The sequence below is a fragment of the Arctopsyche grandis genome, chromosome 5 (genome assembly GCF_051622035.1).
Source record: "Arctopsyche grandis isolate Sample6627 chromosome 5, ASM5162203v2, whole genome shotgun sequence".
Lineage (NCBI taxonomy): Eukaryota > Metazoa > Arthropoda > Insecta > Trichoptera > Hydropsychidae > Arctopsyche > Arctopsyche grandis.
In genome coordinates this window covers 31606343-31629105 of record NC_135359.1, presented here as the reverse complement: position 1 = coordinate 31629105, position 22763 = coordinate 31606343, and the positions used below count along the sequence as shown (strand labels likewise).

The 22763-nt window shown below is 31.9% G+C and overlaps 1 protein-coding gene across 1 annotated transcript; it reads right to left on the bottom strand.

Moving 5' to 3' along the window:
- Window positions 1-346: 346 nt before the first annotated feature.
- On the bottom strand, window positions 347-1852 carry LOC143911936 (uncharacterized). Its single transcript, XM_077431037.1, has 2 exons — window positions 1679-1852; window positions 347-1577 (listed from the first exon to the last, which is right to left on the bottom strand). The coding sequence occupies exons 1-2, from the start codon at window positions 1796-1798 to the stop codon at window positions 759-761; spliced, it is 939 nt and encodes a 312-aa protein (XP_077287163.1). The 5' UTR covers window positions 1799-1852; the 3' UTR covers window positions 347-758.
- Window positions 1853-22763: the final 20911 nt, after the last annotated feature.

Sequence of the window (22763 nt, the reverse complement as noted above, 5' to 3'; positions counted from 1 at the left end):
AATTAGTTTGCATTTTTGGTTTTTATTAATAATTATTATTTACTGATATTACAGAATAAATTCATTAAAAAGTTATCACATTCGGTAGCAAAATATAGATAACTAGTGGTTTTACCCGGCTTCGCTCGGTATTTGTAATATAAACCGTTTAAACATGGCTAATATTATAAATAGTTAACATTAATTTGTTTTTTTATTAATTTTATTTGAATCGAAAAAAAATAATATTCAACTATATCGATATCGTCGTCATGTAAACTTGATTTGTTTTCGATGCTTCCACCCAAAACTTAAATACATACGAAGTCTCTTTCGAAATTATAAATTATAGATGAAACAAAAAACAAAATTTAAAATAAATATAATTTTGATTTACGAAAACAATTAAAATTCACAAAACTTCTAAAATAAAAACAATATTTAAAAAGAATCATTTAATATACAATATTTTAAGGAAAATTAACTGGCTAAATATATTTATACATTTCAATAAATAAAAGTTCTATTTTAACACGTGTGACAGTAAAATTTTAAATAAATAATTTTAAAAAACGCTATTTGTCGTTTTGCTATTCTGCTAAAGCGTCGCTTTGCTATTTCTGAATTCCTGAAACCTGTTGAGAATAGCTTACCTCATGTTTAAAATTATTGTTTTGAAATGTAAGAATATTAACAGTATTTATATAATATTATTTTTATATTTATCCCAGTATGCAATTTATCATGTGACCAGAGGATAGATTTTCGAGTAAATGATTTTAAACGAAATTCACACTTGTAAGGCTTTTCCCCCCCATGTGAGATATCAAATGTGTCACAAGCCTTTTTTTATAAATAAATGATTTTAAACAAATGTCACATTTGTGTAGTTTTGTCCCAACATGCAATTTTTTATGTTTCTCGAGGTTAGATTTTCGAGTAAATGATTTTAGACAGATTTCACACTTGTAAGGCTTTTCCCCCGTGTGAGTTCTCAAATGTGACACAAGTTCATTTTTACGAACATATGATTTTAAACAAATCTCACATTTGTGTGGTTTTATCCCAGCATGCATTTTTTTATGTGTCTCGCGGTTAGATTTTTGAGTAAATGATTTTAGACAAATTTCACACTGGTATGGCTTTTCCCCCGTGTGAGTTCTTAAATGTATCACAAGTTTATATTTATAAGCAGAAGATTTTAAACAAATGTTACATTTGTATGGCTTTTCCCCCGTGTGAGTTCTTAAATGTCCCACAAGTATATTTTTATAACTAAATGATTTTAAACAATAGTCACATTGAAAGCGCTTTTCTCCAGGATGAGATCTTTTGTGTAAAATAAGTTCAGATTCACTGGGAAATGGCTTCAAGCAAATGTCACTATCCTTTCGGTGAATTGTCGATTGTGAAGGCTCATCGTCCCATATTAGATCTTCCAAGAAAACTTCTTCAGTCTTGATGTTCAAGCAATCAGCTAACCTCAGTTGAGACGTTTCGTGGCTTCGAAAACAAGCCTTTCGAAAGCTGATCAACGATTCGAGATTGGTGTTACACGAAAGACACACCGTGTCTGGCAACCCATCGCCTCTTTTAACCTGCAGATGAAATGAAAAAAACAATAGGATTGAGCGGTGAGAAGAGTCGGGAGAACCAATTGGGTCCACAACAGTATTGTAACCTGTAACCAGTAACCTACATAAATCTGACAGCCGGTCCGAATGCGTTGCTCCAGACGCTCTGGATGAGGACCTGGTCTCTGGAAGATGGAGACGGAAGACTCGGCCGGAGCTGATCCGAGACAAAGCCTGCACTCCATCGTGCCTGTATTTTACTCTGACACCAACAGATGCCGTGCTCTTTTTTTTGGTCTAAATTTGTACTGGTCATACCAGAGAAATGTTGGGTACGACCAGTACAAATTTAGATCATCACATATGTACATACCAAGGCGGCCCATACCTCTTAGTAATATATTTAATTACATTAGTTTAAGCCGGGATCATAATTTTGATTGAAACCCCAATCATTGATATCTTTTTGATTGAAACCCCAATCATTGAAATCATTTTGATTGAAATTTTAATCCCACACATTTGTACATTTGTTGTTGAAATATTGATTAAATTGCCTTTTTATTTTAATAATTTTATTATTTGGTTATATACATTTATTTTACTTGAGGTTTTTTTAATATAGTTTTTTTACTAATGTATTTTTTATATATTAGTTCATTAAAGAAGAAAGCAAAAAGCATTTCTTCGTTTTCTTTATAAGAAAGAATATGGGTATTACCCATATCTCTATCCTACTCCTTTCCTTTTGGGCATGCTTGGGTATAATTCCCTTGAACTTCGGAGAAACTTCTCGTTAATTCGTTTCGTTCTCCAGCTATTGCGTAGTAATACGTCATGCCCGTTGTTGCTGGAACAGTTGGGACTTTATGTCCCTTATAATTATGTGCGTGGTAGACATCATCATTTGATGGTTGTACCTGCTGCTCGCACAGTTCTTTTTCGAATGGCTCCTATTCCAAGAGCTATTCGACTTCTCAATGAAATCGTTGCTGCTGTCCCTGAATGTGATATTTTCCACCTTGGGGAGCGTAGATTATCGGATGATATCTTAACATATTTATCTGGTAACCTGCGCTCATCATTACTTTCTTAATTTGAATGTGATGAATGAGTTGAATCTTAATCTACTCTCTTCCATTTGGGCCTCGCTGTGATTTTATTTTTTATTCATATTTTGTTTTATTTTATTTCACTTTTTCTTTCTCCTTTGTACATTTTTATATACTATTTTAATTTTGCTCAGTGTAAACAAAGAATGGGATTTATGGATTTTATTTTTAATTTTTACACTCTTGTTATTTTTTTTTCTCTCTGAATGATGTATTATTTTCCTTTTGTTACTTTTTTTTATTATTTTATTTTATTATGTTTTCTGCTTTTGCTTTTTTCCTTTATTTACAGTTTACTTGTTTTTATATCATGTTTTTATATCTTTTTCAAATGTAGGCCATTGTGGCGCATTGGGTTCTTCTTGTAATGCCACAATGGTCCAAAACTATTAAATAAATAAAATAAATAAAATTATTTTTTTTATACATTTATTTTGTTACTTGAGTTTTTTTACTTAAGTTTTTTATATACATTTATTTTTTTTTACTTGAGTTTTTTATATATCTTAATATTATAGACACAAATATGTTGTCAACGGCTCCTATATCTAGAGCGATATATCTGCTTTTCAGGAACAGGATTTCTGGTGAAATTGACCTCTTCGTTTCATATATTTCGTTTTAACCCTTGTCCTGGGTAAATAGAATGCGGCATAAAAGCGGCTTTTACTTTCGGTAGAAAACAATCAGGGACGTCATTTCAGCTTTTTCTTGGGGGGGGGGGCAGGCAAAGATTGGTCAAATTGAATTTTTTTTCAAAAAATCTTTTTTATATCGGAATAAAAATGGAAAATATCCTTTACCTTATTGAGTTATAAAATATGAAAAATTTTAACTTATTTTTGAAAAAGTAATTATAAAAAAATATTATGTAAAAAGAGAAAAAAGCGCCACAGGCGAAACATTTTTTCCACAAATCTTCACATGGTCAACATTAATCGACCATCAAACTGAGTCATCAAAAAACTATCAATTAACTTGATTTCTACCAACTGTCTTTTCACTTTATCTATGTACATATGTAAGTACGTAATAACAATAGATAAATTTTTGTTTTGTTTTTCTTCAAAGCACATAACAGCGATTATTTTATTAGTTACCCAAAAATAACATATGTACATAAGAAATAAACGTAGCATTCATAGATCCATAGTATCTCATTAATCATTAAATTCATAATATTTTCTAAATTCACACTATTCCTTAATTTAGGGGAGCGAGTACCCCCCTATGGCCCCCCCGAATTACGTCCCTGAAAAAAATGCATAATATTTTCAATTAATGTTAATCGAAAATCGGGATTTTGGGGAGGGGGCCCCTATCCTATATTTCTATTTACATGGATGTGTCTAGATTAGGAATAGATTTTATATTCGGAAACTGTTTAAAATTGTGTATTTAAATCTTACTATATCATCGAAGTATAATCAAATGTTATTTTGAAAGTATGGAGTAAATTTAAATCGCTGTTTGATGATGAATCGTCTTATCAAAATTGTTTTAAGCAATTCTGTTTATATTATTCACGAAAATTTGTTTATTCCCATTTATATTTCAGTAGTTAGTTGTTATATAGGTATTGGTATATACATAATATTGACGTTGGAAATGGGCCCACGCAAATTTTGAAACTTACACGATTCGAGCCTAATAAAAAAAGTTAACCGATCCTTGGGCTGTTTTAAGCAGGTATTAGTTGTTTGTGTATATCGTAAGAAATTTGTTTTGTTGAAATACCCAAACTTTAGGTCCCAAAGTTGCAATATCCTATAAATAGTTAAAAAGTTATTTACTTTTACTGAGGGCCCATATTTTAAAGGGAAGGAAGTTTGTGACCACTATATCGTTGTATACAATGACGCACATTGCATACAGCGTGCAATGATGCAGCGCGCACAACACAAATTTGTAATACGAAATTTTTCCTCACAATTTTACCGGTTTAAAATTCACCACACATCCAATTAACCCTTTTAAACGAAATCAAAAAATAGTGTGGCCAGAACACTGTCCTAATAAACATGTTTCAATAGAAAATACTCAATATAATATAGTATTAACAGTGGGAAAAAATCCCAAGTGAAAATACGTAATTTTGACTTTTGATTTGAACTGGACGACTACTTAGAGAGATTTGAAAGATGAAAAGTACTACAAATGAAAGATAAAATACCCGAATGCAGATTCCAATATTCAATTTGAACAGAAAATTAACATATTTTGAGAAATCGACCGAACAACACCAAGATATAGAAAAATCGCGCGATTTAAAAAACACATATATCTCCGAATCTCGAGCCAATCAACACTTTTTATTACCAGATTCGTGTTCACTGGGCATAGATCTATAATTAAATCCACACTCTGAAACATTTTTCGTGTTGAACAGTGTTATTGCTTCATCGTGTGGATTTAATTATTATTTATCAAAGGCTGTTCTTTTAAATCTTTTCATTGATTTCTCCTTTAGCACACCATACGCCAAAGGATTTGGGTGGCACGCAAGACGCTTCCTATAATCGAAATTAAGTTTCGCAAATCTCAGTATTTTTTGTGAAACACGGGGCTCGAGTTATTGTTCGCAAGGTTTTGTTCTGGAACCGTTGTAGGATATAAATGTTGGAACTGCTAGCGGAGCCCCAGAGTTGTATTCCGTAGGTTAATAAGCGCTTCTTGATGAACTACGCAATGGTAAGCAACTACCTCATGACTAATTTTTCCTTTCAAAATGGCAACAAACCCTTTTCTTACGCCGGTCATACGTTTCGCCCCGTCTGTTGAAATTGCCACAATTTTAGAGCACTTTGACCCCTGGCTTACGATGATGAAGTATGTTTATCATAATTACCACAATTTCATCCAATAAATAAAAATTATTACATTTAAAATAAATAAAACAAGTAAGCCAGATAATAGATCTGTGCATTTAATTTTCAATTATCATTTCTCTTAAAATTATTTAAATGAGCTGAAATAACATGAGAAGGGGGCACCAAAAACATCATGGCACGCATGCAGCCAAAATGTAAGAATAATAGCAGTATTTATATAATAACAATTTTTTTTATATTCATCCCAGTATGTAATTTATTATGTGACCAGAGGATAGATTTTCGAGTAAATAATTTTAAACAAATTTCACACTTGTAAGGCTTTTCACCGGGGTGAGATATTAAATGTGTCACAAGTTTATCTTTTCGGATAAATGATTATAAACAAATGTCACATTTGTGTGGTTTTATCCCAGCATGCAATTTTTTATGTTTGTCAAGGCTAGGTTTTTGAGTAAGTGATTTTAGACAAATTTCACACTTGTAAGGCTTTTCCCCGGTGTGAGATATTAAATGTTCTGAGCACACTATTTTTAGTTTTCGTTTAAAAAGGTTATTTGGAAGTGTGCTGAACTTTAAATCGGTAAAATTGCGAGCAAAAAGCTCGTACTAGTGTTTACTCGTATTTACACGAATCTGAATTCAATTAATAGGGATAATATATTAAATTATCTTTATGAGAATTAAATAAAATTCCACTTATAAAAATCATATTTCGACTATTCTTGTGGATTAATAACAAAAATTCGTTTATTTTATCGAGGTAAGCCAGTTATCAATAGAATCGGGCGATTTATAAAACACATATATCTCCAAATCTCGAGCCAATCAACATTTTTTATTACCCGATTCGTGTTCACTGGGCATAAATCTATAAGAAAATACATATCTCATCTCTGAACCAAAAAAAAAGTCGTCATTTGTCGAACGGTGTTATTATATAATAGTTTATTATAATTCCCAAAAATCTAAAATTATTATGAACCACGTGGTTTATATTTTTAGATTTTTGCGAGTCATAGTGGTATAAGTGATTATATTTTTAATTTTGTGAGATAAATAATTATTTTATTTAACACTTTTCATGTCAAAAGTATTTTATTATGTAAGGACTATGTTAAGATTTATTTTAGTAATTTTTTAATAAAAATCCTCAAAAATATACACAAATATTTGATTATCTCCCGTTCATCTTTTTGTCGCTTGTACCAGTCTGGTTTTCAGGCCGTCATTTGTGTGGTTTTATCTGAGCATGCAATTTTTTATGCTTATTGAGGTTAAATTTTTGAGAAAATGATTTTAGACAGATTTCACACCTGTGAGGCTTTTCCCCCGTGTGAGTTCCCAAATGTAACACAAGTTCTTTTTTACTAACATATGATTTTAAACAAATGTCACATTTGTGTAGTTTCATTCTAGCATGCAATTTTTTATGTTTCTCGAGGTAAGATTTTTGAGTAAATGATTTTAGACAGATTTCACACTTGTAAGGCTTTTCCCCCGTGTGAGTTCTTAAATGTTTAACAAGTTGATCTTTACGAACATATGATTTTAAACAAATGTCACATTTGTATGGTTTTACCCCCGTGTGAGATATTAAATGTATCGCAAGTTTATCTTTTCGAATAAATGATTTTAAACAAATGTCACATTTGTGTGGTTTTATCCCAGCATTCAATTTTTTATGCTTATTGAGGTTAGATTTTTGAGAAAATGATTTTAGACAGATTTCACACCTGTAAGGCTTTTCCCCCGTGTGAGTTCTCAAATGTGACACAAGTTGTTTTTTACTAACATATGATTTTAAACAAATGTCACATTTGTATGGCTTTTCCCCCGTGTGACATCTCAAATGTATCACAAGTTTATCTTTTCGAATAAATGATTTTAAACAAATGTCACATTTGTGTGGTTTTATCCCAGTATGCAATTTTTTATGTGACTCAAGGCTATATTTTTGAGTAAATGATTTTAGACAGATTTCACACCTGTAAGGCTTTTCCCCCGTGTGAGATCTCAAATGTGACACAAGTCCATCTTTACGAACATACGAATTTAAACAAATGTCACATTTATGTGGTTTTATCCCAGCATGCAATTTTTTATGTGACTCGAGGTAAGATTTTCGAGAAAATAATTTTAAGCAAATTTTACATTTGTGGGGTTTTATCTTTCCCTTTGTGTCAGTTCTCAAATGCAATTTTTTATGTTTCTTGAGGTTAGATTTATGAGCAAATGATTTTAGACCGATTTCACACTTGTAAGGTTTTTCCCCCGTGTGAGTTCTCAAATGTGACACAAGTTGATCTTTACGAACATGTGATTTTAAACAAATGTCACATTTGTATGGCTTTTCCCCTGTGTGATATATTAAATGTGATACAAGTTCATGTTTACGAACATATGATTTTAAACAAATGTCACATTTGTGTGGTTTTATCCCAGCATGCGATTTTTTATGTATCTCGAGGCTAAATTTATGGGTAAATGATTTTCGACAAATTTCACACTTGTAAGGTTTTTCCCCGTGTGAGTTCTTAAATGTGTCACAAGTATATGTTTATGAATAAATGATTTTAAACAAATTTCACATTTGTATGGCTTTTCCCCGGTGTGAGTTCTCAAATGTGACACAAGTTCATTTTTACAAACATATGATTTTAAACAAATGTCACATTTGTGTGGTTTTATCCCAGCATGCAATTTTTTATGTTTCTCTAGGCTAGATTTTAGAGTATATGATTTTAGACAAATTTCACAATGGTATGGCTTTTCCCCTGTGTGAGATCTTACGTGTATCACAAGTGAATTTTTTCGAATAAATGATTTTAAACAATAGTCACATTGAAACCACTTTTCTCCAGGATGAGATCTTTTGTGTAAAATAAGTTCAGATTCACTGGGAAATGGCTTCAAGCAAATGTCACTATCCTTTCGGTGAATTGTCGATTGTGAAGGCTCATCGTCCCATATTAGATCTTCCAAGAAAACTTCTTCAGTCTTGATGTTCAAGCAATCATCTAACCTCAGTTGAGACGTTTCGTGGCTTCGAAAACAAGCCTTTCGAAAGCTGATCAACGATTCGAGATTGGTGTTACACGAAAGACACACCGTGTCTGGCAACCCATCGCCTCTTTTAACCTGCAGATCAAATGAAAAAAACAATAGGATTGAGCGGTGAGAAGAGTCGGGAGAACCAATTGGGTCCACAACAGTATTGTAACCTACATAAATATGACAGCCGGTCCGAATGCGTTGCTCCAGACGCTCTGGATGAGTACCTGGTCTCTGGAAGATGGAGACGGAAGACTCGGCCGGAGCTGATCCAAGACAAAGCCTGCACTCCATCGTGCCTGTATTTTACTCTGACACCAACAGATGCCGTGCTCTTTTTTTTGGTCTAAATTTGTAGTGGTCATTCCTAGAGATGGGCAAAAATGGGAATTTTGAACGAATGTGTAAAAAGCCGGAAAATTGGAGTTGGATTAAGAAACTTTTCCTTCGGCCGTTACACATAACATAAAAGCGCGACATTTGACAGCGAAAGTGACGTTTCGTATAAACCTTTTAAATGTCAACAAAACTGTTCAAAAACCGTATTCAAGACTAAGATTTGATTCAATCTCACTTATTTGATGCTTCTTTGCACTGCTGCCATAATATTACAGTTAAATTTCGGACGAATTATTGACTATTTGTAGGTACAGTACACGTGAAACTTTTTCTTGACATGATATTTTGGAAGTTTATTTGCTTAGGAGTAAATTTAGAAATCAAAAATTACAATAATAAATCAAGTTTATTTGTTTCATAAAAGACAGTTTACAATAATCAAAAAAAAAAATCCTATGTTTGGTGATTTACACTAAAATTGTAAAAAATAATGCCAGTTGTTAGTTGTTAAAATTGCCAATGGACGAACACACAACGAATATTTCATGTGAAAAAAATCTTAACAAAGGACAAATTAAATACTAGCAAATTACAAATTTATCAGTAAAAAATGGCAATATGACCTTTTTATTTTAATTTTCGATTAAATGTTTGCTTGGTTTTTTTTTGGGACAACCATTGCTTTTGATTTTGTTCTTAAATTTTAAATTTATATTGGGTTTATAGGGGATGAACGAATGAGACGACTGGCATTATAATGCACGTGTTTTATTTATGACAGCTGAAGGCAGATTGGCAGCGTTAACACTAGAGGTATCCACCACGGTATTTGATGGCGCTAGCAAATCCAGCGTGTTCCAATCTTTCACCAATCCGCGAGCCACACGACGCCCCTCCATAACTCTGGCAGTACCCATCGGATTGTCTTGGGAGGATGCCGTCGATATTTCAGAGAGCGTGTCGCGAACTTATTACTTTATTCAATTATCTTTCTATTTATTACTTAATAGTGTTTTTACCCGGCTTCGGTCGGTATTTGTAATATAAACCACTTAAACATGGCCAATCTAATAGTAAACATTTTATTAAATGTATTTGAATAGTTTTATTTTGTTTAAATTTATTTGTATATTAATTTGTTCGCTGACGTCGTGGATTTACGAACCAACAATAAAAAGTCTCCCAAGGCAATCCGATGGGTACTGCCGGAGTTATGGAGGGGCGTCGTGTGGCTCGCGGATTGGTGAAAGATTGGAACACGCTGGATTTGCTAGCGCCATCAAATACCGTGGTGGATCTAGCTAACTCCGAAGATTCACTGTAAGTTCGCCTAATGCAATTCACCTAATTCGAGTATACCTAAGCGAGTTGGTCGAATATCAACATACCGAACGACGACCATACCTAATGTCATACATACCTAACTGCAGTTTACCTAAATACAAATTGATCGAATGAAGGTTGTTTTACGTTGACGGATAGATGGCACTTTTGCATTGATAATTTCAAGATTATTTAAAACAAAATAAAATATTAAGTTGTATTTTAAAATTTATATTTTATTAATAGATGAAGTCGATCACTGGCACGTATTTATTGTTTTTAAAAAATGTGCGTGTTTGGCTGTGTATTTTAGTGATAATTCAAACACCATTAAATATCTTTGAAACTGAAACACTGAAACTTTTTACTGCGTAATAAAATTTTAATCGTTGCGCTATAATTTTTTTTTTCATTTTCAAATCTGCCGGAAGTAGCATTATTTTTCTTTGAATTATTATATATCCTAGACCGTGTATCGAACTGAAATTTTATATCTATAACTTGTATTAACTTGTACGCTCGAACTTACACTATTTTTTGGACTTATTAATTAAATGTCTACTCTTATCGAAAAAATATAGTCCTTCAATTAATATTACATAAATAATAAATAATCAATAAGTTTTATAAACCGGAAACGAGCCTTTTATTACATACAAATCTCAAAAATGCTGCGACTACTGCTGCCGATGCTGCTGATTTTTTCGAAACTATTGGATACTCACATTAAACTATTTATAGTGATTTTAATTAACAAAAAAAATTGAACAAAATCCGACGACCGGAAGTAGAACTTTTGTCTTGTGTAAGATTCCTTATACATATTTGCGCTCAAATTCTATCGTAAAATGATAAAAATATTAATTATAAATTCGATTATAATTAATATTTTTATAAAAAATATTAATGATAAATTCGAGATTGTCGTATCTCGAGAAATCGTTTATTAGAATCTCGAAAATATCAAGAATATTTTAAATTTATCACTACATGTTTTTGTTCAATAAACTGACTGATTTGTATACTTGTTAACTCGTAAATCATTTTTTGAAGTATTGTAATATGTATAGATGGTCAGTATTTGTATTACTTGTCCGGTAAGTTATTATCCGGTCATCATATAAGTACATATACACATGTCACAACGAAATCGCACCATTTTAAAGTTACATATATGTGCATGTATGTACGTACTAGTCACTAATGGGAAAGTATTCGGTTATGATATCACTAAAACGCTAGTGAAAATATATTTTAACTGACAATATGACTCCACTGTAACCCACATAAAACAAAGATTTTTGATTTATTATTTATTTATTCGTGTATTTGCTCCTTATATATTAATCAATGTATATTCAGTATTTTAATATGCATACATAGATGTTCAGTATTTTTATTATTTGTCCGGTGACAAAAACACGGGCAAAGCCGGGTGGCGAAACTGGGAATTTTTTTAAATTCTTTGTTACATATTGTTTTTTTTACTTTTTTATATTTTTATTTTCTTTTCCTGCCTTCTCTTATAAAATTTTTTTTATATAATTTTACTTTCTTTTCTATTCAATGTTCTATTGTATCTCTCCATATCTTTCTTTCATCATGTCTTTAATAAAGTTATAAGCCCCTGATATGATATACATATGTAGTGTTTGTGTCCTTTTGATGTTGTCGATTTTATATGCTAAAAAATCAATTCACTATATTAAAAAAAAAAATTATACTTTCTCGAGAATTCTCGAGATTCGAAACAGAAAAGAAAATCTCGAATTCTTGAGATTCCAATATTTCCAGAAAATAAGATTCTCAAATCTCGAGATTTCGTGGCCTTACGACCCACGATTTGTCCGATATATTTTTGTGCTGGCCACCCTAACGGCCACTGACAGTCGCGCGCCAACGGCTTCGGCATAAACACGTAGTTTTTCTCGCCACCGAAATCACCAGCTCGGCCACTGGTGATGGGTTGTGACGATACTTGGAGACCAGCGACCAGCGACCAGCGACCAGCTCCAGTATCGCCAGTATAGCGGTGTGCGCCAGAGGAAGCATCAGAGGGTCTGTCTCAGTTGTCGTCCAGAAGGCAGCTACTCAACAACTCAGCTACGCGTGGCTAACCTCAAAAGGCACGCGTGCTTTCTGCTTTCTTTGTTTACTCCCCCCCTTTCCTCGGCTGCTCTGCTTGATCTCTGTATAACTTATAGCTGAGCCCGCTTTAAAGGTCACGGAATTTGACCCTTAAAGCCCTCAACATGAGGCCACCACCCCCCCGACGAATACAGTCCAAGAGACCCTTTCGTCGGAGAACGAGATTGTTGTTCATGAATATCGCACAAGAACAACCGCACATCACTGTTCTAATAAAAAAAAACCACACTGTACATAACCAAGTACAAAATTAACAACAACGCATGAACACATAAAGCGCGCATGCGGTAGGAAACAAAACCTGAGATGTGCCGTGCGAATGCACGCACACCTCAAGTAAACATACATGTAGGCATGATTATGCGTGCATAAGCACGCAAGCACACACACACACACACATGCGACTGTATTTTGTATAACTTATACAAAATACAGTCGCAATACAGAAACAGATTTACGCCCTGTTTTCATTGGTTTACAATTTCCTCCCTTTTTTCCACATCACGCATCCCACGCACACTACGAAGGAGAAAGGGACAGCAGAGCAGCCGACATCTTAAATTAAAAAATAGCAACTAACATAAAGGTACTTTTATAATATTTCTGATAGATTTTTAACTCATTAAAACATATTTATAAGATCTTTTTTTATAATTTCTCATAGGAACCAGAATTAATTTTCCCAGGGCCCAGGATATTGCGATACTGGCCAATCAAAATATGTACACGAACGTTGAATTAATTATACCTCCCACTTTAGATACGGTGGGACTGATTTTTCATTCTATTCATATTTTAATTCATACTCTATCATCATTAGCTACGAGTAATTATAATCACTGATGATGTTATATTATTATGAATGTGATATCACTCAGGAGATAAATTATTCACATCAATAAAATCATAATGAAACTGTGTAAATAATACGTTCTTGAACTAGTACAATTATTTATAATGCTGTATTGTTTTAGATGCAGATACCATTAATAATACTGCAGATTGTTTATCCTACCAGAACAGTGAAAATGTTGTAAAAGTACTTAAAAGAAGACCAGGAAATCGAATACGGTGGACTAGAGAAATTCATATCTAAATATAAGGGACAACCCGTGTCTGCAAAAAACCCTAACATCTGGATTGCTCAAAATGTCGATTTTGGTATTCAGATAACTTCTCCATTGAAAAATCAAAATATTTTTTGCAATGCATACTCAAGTCTTGTTGATTCTGCACGGCAAAAGTCGTACATTTGTTCTATAGTCAAAATGAAGCCTTTTTTACGAGGCTCTTTTTTATCATTTAAATGTAATTTTGTTATACTCATAATGAACATTTCAAGAAAATATATAATATGTAACTTTTATTTGTGCTGAAATGTAACATGTCAAAATTCAATATTTTCATTTATACAGTTATATTGTATGCCAAATCACTCCATAAAACTTGAAATAATTCATTTAGAATATTGTACTTTTATAATATGAACCATTAATATGAAGTACACGTATGATTTAAGTGAAGTTATATTTCGCAATTGCAATCACATTATCTTAGAAAAGCACGAAACATTTCATTACTCAATATAATCAATTTCACCCTACTTATTTTATTTATTAAGTTTTGATAACATGGGATCAATTAAGGTAATGATTTTTTTTTTAGACATTGGAAAACTATTTCTGAAGAGGAAAGGGTTGGAATAACTGTGGAAACTACTGAGGACCCGTTGGCCCTACTCATCGAGCCGAGAATATCCTAAATTTGTTGTTAGTAGATTTATGCGACAACTAATGGAACAGTATCACATTTGTGTTAGCAAAATTTGATATGGGAGCTGTTTCGTTCACAGTTATCGTCGCAGGGAGGCAATCTGCGTTAGAGAATATGTCAAGATTAAAAATGCTGAATTCCATAATTTATTGATAAATATTACTTATACTATGCTATTTTTAAATTTTTCGTTCTAGTATATTTAGAACTGAAATTTGGATTTAATGTACGTTTAGAATCCTAGCTCCACGCTTGAAACCCAATTATAAATGTGATATTAAATTCTGAACTAAAAAAGGATTTCGAAAAAATATGTGGCTTCAAATTTTTAAACTCTTTCCAATGTTAAATTTTATTTATCGCTGTGTGAATGAGCTGATAAGCATTAAATTTTGTGCGAAACAATTAGACATGTCACAAGCTACAGTTATTGATTGAAATCATTATTTACTTAGGGTCTGTGTGGTGTCACTAATAGAACAACCAAATACCATGATCGATGGAGAAGAGATGGTCATTGAAATTAGCAAACGTCTTTTCGTTTATATACGTACCAAATTTTTTGTAAAAAACTTCTATAGCTTCACACAAGAGTATTTTTATTACATGACTTGATACAATAGTCAATTTTCTTTAACGTTAGTTGTTTTACATATTGATTATTCATATATTGAAAAGAATATATGTGTTCTGTGTTGTCTGTAATAAGTTGACCATCTGTAATACCACTCATGAGTTTTTATTACATGAAAATGTTTATTATAAATTGGTTTATTTCTGTAACTTGATTAATAAATTATTTATTATTTATTGTATTGCTTGTTTCTTGTCTTGTTATTATTGTTTATATTTCATTGTGTTTTGCAATCTGCAATACATATGTAGTATAAATTACTAACTGATTTATATTTGTTATGGTTTCATCATAATTTATATTTATTACGTATATTTAAAATTATTAATTATTTATTATGGAAATTGTATCAATCGTAGAAATTGTACTAGTCTGTCTATTATACATGCGTTTTCTTCTCACCTTCTTTTAATATTGATGATTGGAAAGCCAATTTTAATATATGTACAATAAAAAAATCTGTATATCTTTTTTGATTCCTTTTTATTACTTTGTTTTATCATAAATTTTATTGTAAATATGTACAATGTTTGCTATATAATATAGTATAGTATATATAGCAAAAGGTAATACAAAGCTACAAAAGCAATTAATTTTTTCAATCTCCTTAATTTAGTTCACTCGCCATTAGGTGGGAAATCCTTTTTAAATCTTCTGTCGGGCGCAATATGGTGTATATAGAGTTTAAGGGCTATTTGCAAAGAAATGTTATAACATTTATCTGTCTATGTTACTACGCCATCTATTGATATCGCATCAAAAAATTACTAAATAATAAAATTTACTACTATTGGTTTGAAACTCGGCTACTGCTGGTTTGAAACTCGAAATTAGGTGAATGTGTCATTCGGTATAAAGATATTAGGTGAATTTACCATTAGGTCAATAGATTTTCGGTAAAAGCGTCATTAGTGGAATTGCATTAGGTGAATTGATTTAGGTGTATTGCATTCGACCAATTTACCTGCACCCAACTCCGAACACAATCCAGTTGGTCCCCACTCGCAGGAAGGTGACCAAACTCAACCATGTCGTATAGCGAGCCGCCACAATACTAACGAAAAATTGAGAGCCAAATATTCCGCATTCCCGTTTTTCATGGTAAAAATTGTCTTTGTGACCACCGCAATGTGACTAATAATCCAATTACCATTATTTTCATTACTAATAATTTTATACTTTGGCAGGAAAATTCGATCTTACTATACGTATGTATGTACATACATACAGTGGCGGACTAGCCATACAAGCGTACATGCCCGATGGCATGTGGGCCCCACTATCCGTTAGAAAATATGGGCCCTCAGTAAAATTAAATAACTTTTCAACTATAATTTCACGTGTGTAAAAATTTATAGGATATTGCACTTTGGGACTTGGAGTTTTTTTTCTTACGATATACACAAACAACTAATACCTGCTTTAATAGCCCAAGGATCGGTTAACTTTTTTTATTAGGCTCGAAATGTAAGTTTCAACATTTGCGTGGGCCCTTTTGCCGGGCTCATTTCCAACGTCAATATTATGTATGTATGTATATACCAATACCTATGTAACAACTACCTATTGAAATAAAATTAATAATAAACAAATTTCCGTGAATAATATAAACTGAATTGCTTAAAACAATTTTGATAGGACGATTCATCATCAACCAGCGATTGAAATTTACTTCATACATACTTTTAAAATAACATTTGATTATACTTCGACGATATAGTAAGATTTAAATACACAATTTTAAACAGTTTCCGAATATAAAATCTATTCCTAATCTAGACACAACCATGTATATAGAAACATAGGATAGGGGCCCCCTCCCCAAAATCCCGATTTTCGATTAACATTAATTGAAAATATTATGCATTTTTTGTTTTCAAAGACGTAATTTGGGCGGGCACTCGCCTCCCTAAATTAAGGAATAGTGTGAATTTAGAAAATATTATGAATTTAATGATTAATGAGATACTATGGATCTATGAATGCTGCGTTTATTTCTTATGTACTTATGTTTACTTTTGGGTAACTAATATAATAATCGCTGCTATGTGCTTTGAAAAAAAAAAGATTTTATTATTTTGAAGTAAGTATATTTTGGTTTTTAAATGGTATGCCTTGGGTAAAATTCTTAGAAATTGTTCATTCCATGGAGCGAATCGTTAGAAAGGTCCCCTTTACTTTATTTTGTCTCAAAAACAGATGTGTATCGTTTATTTTTCCGAAAGTTCGTATATTTTTTGATATAGTGATACATTTTGATGGTCGATTTTTGATAACCATGTGAAGATTTTTGGAAAAAAATTTTCTTCTGCGGCGCTTTTTTGGCTTTTTACATAATATTTTTTTACAATTATTTTTTCAAAAATAAGCTTATTTTTTTCATATTTTATATTTTTCATTTTTATTCCGATATAAAAAAGATTTTTTGAAAAAAATTAAATTTGACCAATCTTTGCCTGCCCCCCCAAGAAAAAGCTGAAATGACGTCTCTGATTGTTTTCTACCGAAAGTAAAAGCCGCTTTTATGCCGCATTCTTTTATGATGCATTCTATTTACTTAGGACAAGGATTAAATCGAAATATACAATGTAATTTATGGATCTATTTTGCTTCTGCCATTTTTCTTGTACCTAAATTTGTTTATTCCCATTTTTTAATATTTTATTTATTTTTTGCCCTTGATTTTTAGCGTGATGGAAAGAAGAAAATTTTGTTATATGGGGGGGGGACAATTTTTTTTAACCCTGGGTGGGCCCCCTTTGACTCCTGACATGCACTGATTTCAGTCCCAGTCCGCCACTGTGTACATACGTATTCAAGTTGGAGTCGGAGTCGATTCATAACAAAAATTCTGATCTAAACTAAAGTTCAATTCCCCATAATATGTTGGGTTCGGTGATTACTGGTCACAAATTACTCGTCACAAAGTCACTAAAATCTCTATAACGGAACATCTGGCAGCCGAAAAGTCCATTATACTAACGATAACTATCATAGTAACGAGAACTTGAGTGCCAAATATTGTGTATTCGCGATTTTCATGGCAAAAATTGTCTTTGTGACCACCCCAATGTGACGAATAGTCCAATTACCAATATGTTGGCCATAGTGTCGATTTAGGGTGACCTGTACACGTGTGACCCATTATACATGTGTGATCTTCACGAAAAAAATCAAGTATAATTCTTCTATTAATGTGATGAAAATAAAAAAAATGACAAAATTTAATAAATCGGAAGTGGGATTTTCTCCTCTTCAAGAAAGGTCAAAAATGTTGTGCCCACTACTCTGTCCACACCCCTGAATGTAAGCTGAAAATTTATATTTCTATACTTTATGTACTAACTTAGAGCTGATAAGGTTTTGGTCAGAATCTGTAAACCGGAAGTAGTATTTTTTTAAGAACAATATTTCATTATTTTATTTTGACCTTTTAAATTATTTTTATTTTCTTGATATTTAATGAGTATTAATATTGATAGTGAATTTAAGTAATAAAAAAAATTTGAACAAAATCTGACAACCGGAAGTAGAACTTTTGTCTTGTGCAAGTTTCCATACATTTGCGCTCAATTTGTATCGAAATTGCTGTCATAGTTATTAGTATTTCATAATTTGTTTGTACGGTTCAATATCGAATTTTGTTTTGATACCTTCTTATATTCCTCAAATACATAGATAAAGTCATGGGTTGGTCACACCCAAATTTTTTTTATTCCAAGTGATAAAATTTTTTTTGTTGGGTTTACTATATTTATCTATGTATAAAATATATGTTTCTATATTTTTCTATAAAATAGTATTGATTAATTAAATTATTTGACTTTTGCAGTTTTTAATTAAAAATCTAGTATTGCTGTGCTGAAAGTTAGTATTGAAATCAATAGTCGGATGTTTTTTCTATTGATCGTGATTTTATATTGTTTTAAAATCTTGATTATTTTCCCCTGCTTATTATAAGTTTATTTGGCCAGTATTTTGTCACCACGTTCATAAGGATTGGTTTTCTATCTCAATATTTTTTTTTATCTAAACATACTAATTCAAGGGGTAAATGAATTTAAATCGAGTCAAAGAATGTTGTCGTTGATGCATTATACGTTCAGATTCGTGACGAAAAATTCCAATAATCGAAAGGGAGCCCCAGTAAGTAAAGATCTTGTATGAGATGAAGGTCACAAATGTGTGGATTTATCTCAAATCAGTTTGCATTTTTGGTTTTTATTAATAATTATTATTTACTGATATTACAAGAATAAATTCATTAAAAAGTTATCACATACGGTAGAAAATATAGATTAGTAGTGGTTTTACCCGGCTTTGCTCGGTATTTGTAATATAAACCGCTTAAACATGGCTAATATTATAAATAGTAAACATTAATTTGTTTTTTTATTAATTTTATTTGAATCGAAAAAAAATAATATTCAACGATATCGATATCGTCGTCAAACTTAATTTGTTTTCGATACTTCCACCCAAAACTTACATACATACAAAGTCTCTTTCGAAATTATATATGAAACAACAACAAAATTTAAAATAAATATATAAATATATATATATATATATATACATGTATAAATATATATATATATATATATATATATATATATATATATATATATATATATATATATATATATATATATCCCAGTATGCAATTTATTATGTGACCAGAGGATAGATTTTCGAGTAAATGATTTTAAACGAAATTCACACTTGTAAGGCTTTTCCCCCCATGTGAGATATCAAATGTCTCACAAGCCTTTTTTTATAAATAAATGATTTTAAACAAATGTCACATTTGTGTAGTTTTGTCCCAACATGCAATTTTTTATGTTTCTCGAGGTTAGATTTTTGAGTAAATGATTTTAGACAAATTTCACAATGGTATGGCTTTTCCCCCGTGTGAGTTCTCAAATGTGACACAAGTTCATTTTTACGAACATATGATTTTAAACAAATCTCACATTTGTGTGGTTTTATCCCAGCATGCAATTTTTTATGTGCCTCGACTCTACATTTGTGAGAAAATGATTTTAGACAAATTTCACACTGGTATGGCTTTTCCCCCGTGTGAGTTCTCAAATGTGATTTTAGCACATTTTTATAACTAAATGATTTTAAACAAATGTCACATTTGTGTGGTTTTATCCCAGCATGTGATTTTTTATGTGTCTCGAGGTTAGATTTTTGAGTAAATGATTTTAGACAAATTTCACAATGGTATGGCTTTTCCCCCGTGTGAGTTCTCAAATGTGACACAAGTTCATTTTTACGAACATATGATTTTAAACAAATCTCACATTTGTGTGGTTTTATCCCAGCATGCAATTTTTTATGTGCCTCGACTCTACATTTGTGAGAAAATGATTTTAGACAAATTTCACACTGGTATGGCTTTTCCCCCGTGTGAGTTCTCAAATGTGATTTTAGCACATTTTTATAACTAAATGATTTTAAACAAATGTCACATTTGTGTGGTTTTATCCCAGCATGTGATTTTTTATGTATCTCTAGGCTAGATTTTTGAGTATATGATTTTAGACAAATTTCACAATGGTATGGCTTTTCCTCCGTGTGAGATCTTAAGTGTATCATAAGTTGATCTTTACGAACATGTGATTTTAAACAAATGTCACATTTGTATGGCTTTTCCCCCGTGTGAGTTTTCAAATGATTAAAAAGTGAATTTTTTCGAATAAACGATTTTGAACAAATGTCACATTTGTGTGGTTTTATTCCAGCATGCCATTTTTTATGTCTTTCGAGGTTAGATTTTTCAGTAAATGATTTTAGACAAATTTCACACTTGTATGGCTTTTCCCCCGTATGAGATCTCGTATGTCTCACAAGTATATCTTTATTAATAAATGATTTTAAACAAATGTCACATTTGTATGGCTTTTCCCCCGTGTGAGTTCTTAAATGTCCCACAAGTATATTTTTATAACTAAATGATTTTAAACAAATATCACACTGAAACCGCTTTTCTTCAGGATGAGATATTTTGTGTAAAATAAGTTCAGATTCACTGGGAAATGGCTTCAAGCAAATGTCACTATCCTTTCGGTGAATTGTCGATTGTGAAGGCTCATCGTCCCATATTAGATCTTCCAAGAAAACTTCTTCAGTCTTGATGTTCAAGCAATCTTCTAACCTCAGTTGAGACGTTTCGTGGCTTCGAAAACAAGCCTTTCGAAAGCTGATCAACAATTCGAGATTGGTGTTACACGAAAGACACACCGTGTCTGGCAACCCATCGCCTCTTTTAACCTGCAGATCAAATGAAAAAAACAATAGGATTGAGCGGTGAGAAGAGTCGGGAGAACCAATTGGGTCCACAACAGTATTGTAACCTGTAACCAGTAACCTACATAAATCTGACAGCCGGTCCGAATGCGTTGCTCCAGACGCTCTGGATGAGGACCTGGTCTTTGGAAGATGGAGACGGAAGACTCGGCCGGAGCTGATCCGAGACAAAGCCTGCACTCCATCGTCCCCGTATTTAACTCTGACACCAACAGATGCCGTGCTCTTTTTTTTGGTCTAAATTTGTACTGGTCATTCCTAGAGATGGGCAAAAATGGTAATTTTGAACGAATGTGTAAAAAGCCGGAAAATCGGAGTTTTTTTTTACATAAAACTCATTGATGTATACACTAGATGCGCCCTGACGTGATTATACATCAATGATAAAACTGGATTTTTTTTATTGAGAATGAGAAGAAAGAATACAACATATTTTAGTACATGGTTAATAATTAAAGAAAGGTCACATTAATTTGTACATAAGATTTCTTATAAAATTATTGGGATGTCAAATATAACATTTATACAAAATTTATGTATACAATTCATTTAATATAGTACAAAATCCTCTTTAACATTGAAAAGTGTATGTATTTATATTTCAACAATAGATAAAGAACAGTTTGATGCATATATTGCTTTAGCAAATGCTCTATCAAGTTGATGACATTCAGAATCAGTAATATTGTCAAAATATGATTCTATTCGCCTACGTCTTAACCCGTTGGGTGCTAACGACACGCCTGTCGTGTTCACTAAATTTCCGTAGCCGCACGCGACTCACCGAGCGCGCTTTGTCCCTTTCCAACAGAAAGGTTAAAAAAAAAAAATACGCACTTGCTGTAGTAACGCGAGAAGCATTCAATTTTTTCGCTTAAAGGCTTTCTATACACTATACACTCTCTATTTTAAATTAGACTTTTTAGACTTTAAATTATTCTACAGACTCTCTATACACTCTCTATTTTAAATTTTATATAATGTTATTTACTGTTTATTTTTTTACTTATTCAAAAAATATAGATGTTTTGGTGAATAATACAAAATTTTGATTTTATACAAAAAGCTTAGTAAATATTACTCTTAGTAAATGTAAGAGAATATACTGAAATATAATGAAATCGTTGCTGCCGAGACTGAATGTGATAATTTCCACCTTAGTGAGCGTAAATTACTCTAACCCATTTATCTGGTAGTCTGCGCTCATCATTATTTTCATGATTGATAGTGATTTGTGAGTGAAATTTTGATTTACTCTCTTCCATTTGGCCTTACAGCGATGTTTTGTATTTGTAGCTGTTTCTTACATATTTATTGGAACTGGCTGTAGGTGCAAGGCATTCCTTATGCTATATTTTTTATTTGATATTTTTACTTAATCTGTTATTATTAAATGCTATTTTTTATGTTTATGTTCAAATGTTTTTTTTGTGTATAATTGATGAGTATATTATTTTCGTTATGTATTAATTTATGTTTGATTGTTATTTTGTTTTTTTTTGTGTTATATTTTTTGACCATTGTGGCGCTTTAGGAATTCCTGTTATGCCATAATGGTCTGTTTAGAATAGAATAAAAAATAAATAAAATACTAAAATGTCTAATGGGTGATCCAAATATGATGCTATTATGTAAAAATGCCAATTTTTTTTTCGATTTACCTGCTTACACGATAATGGTT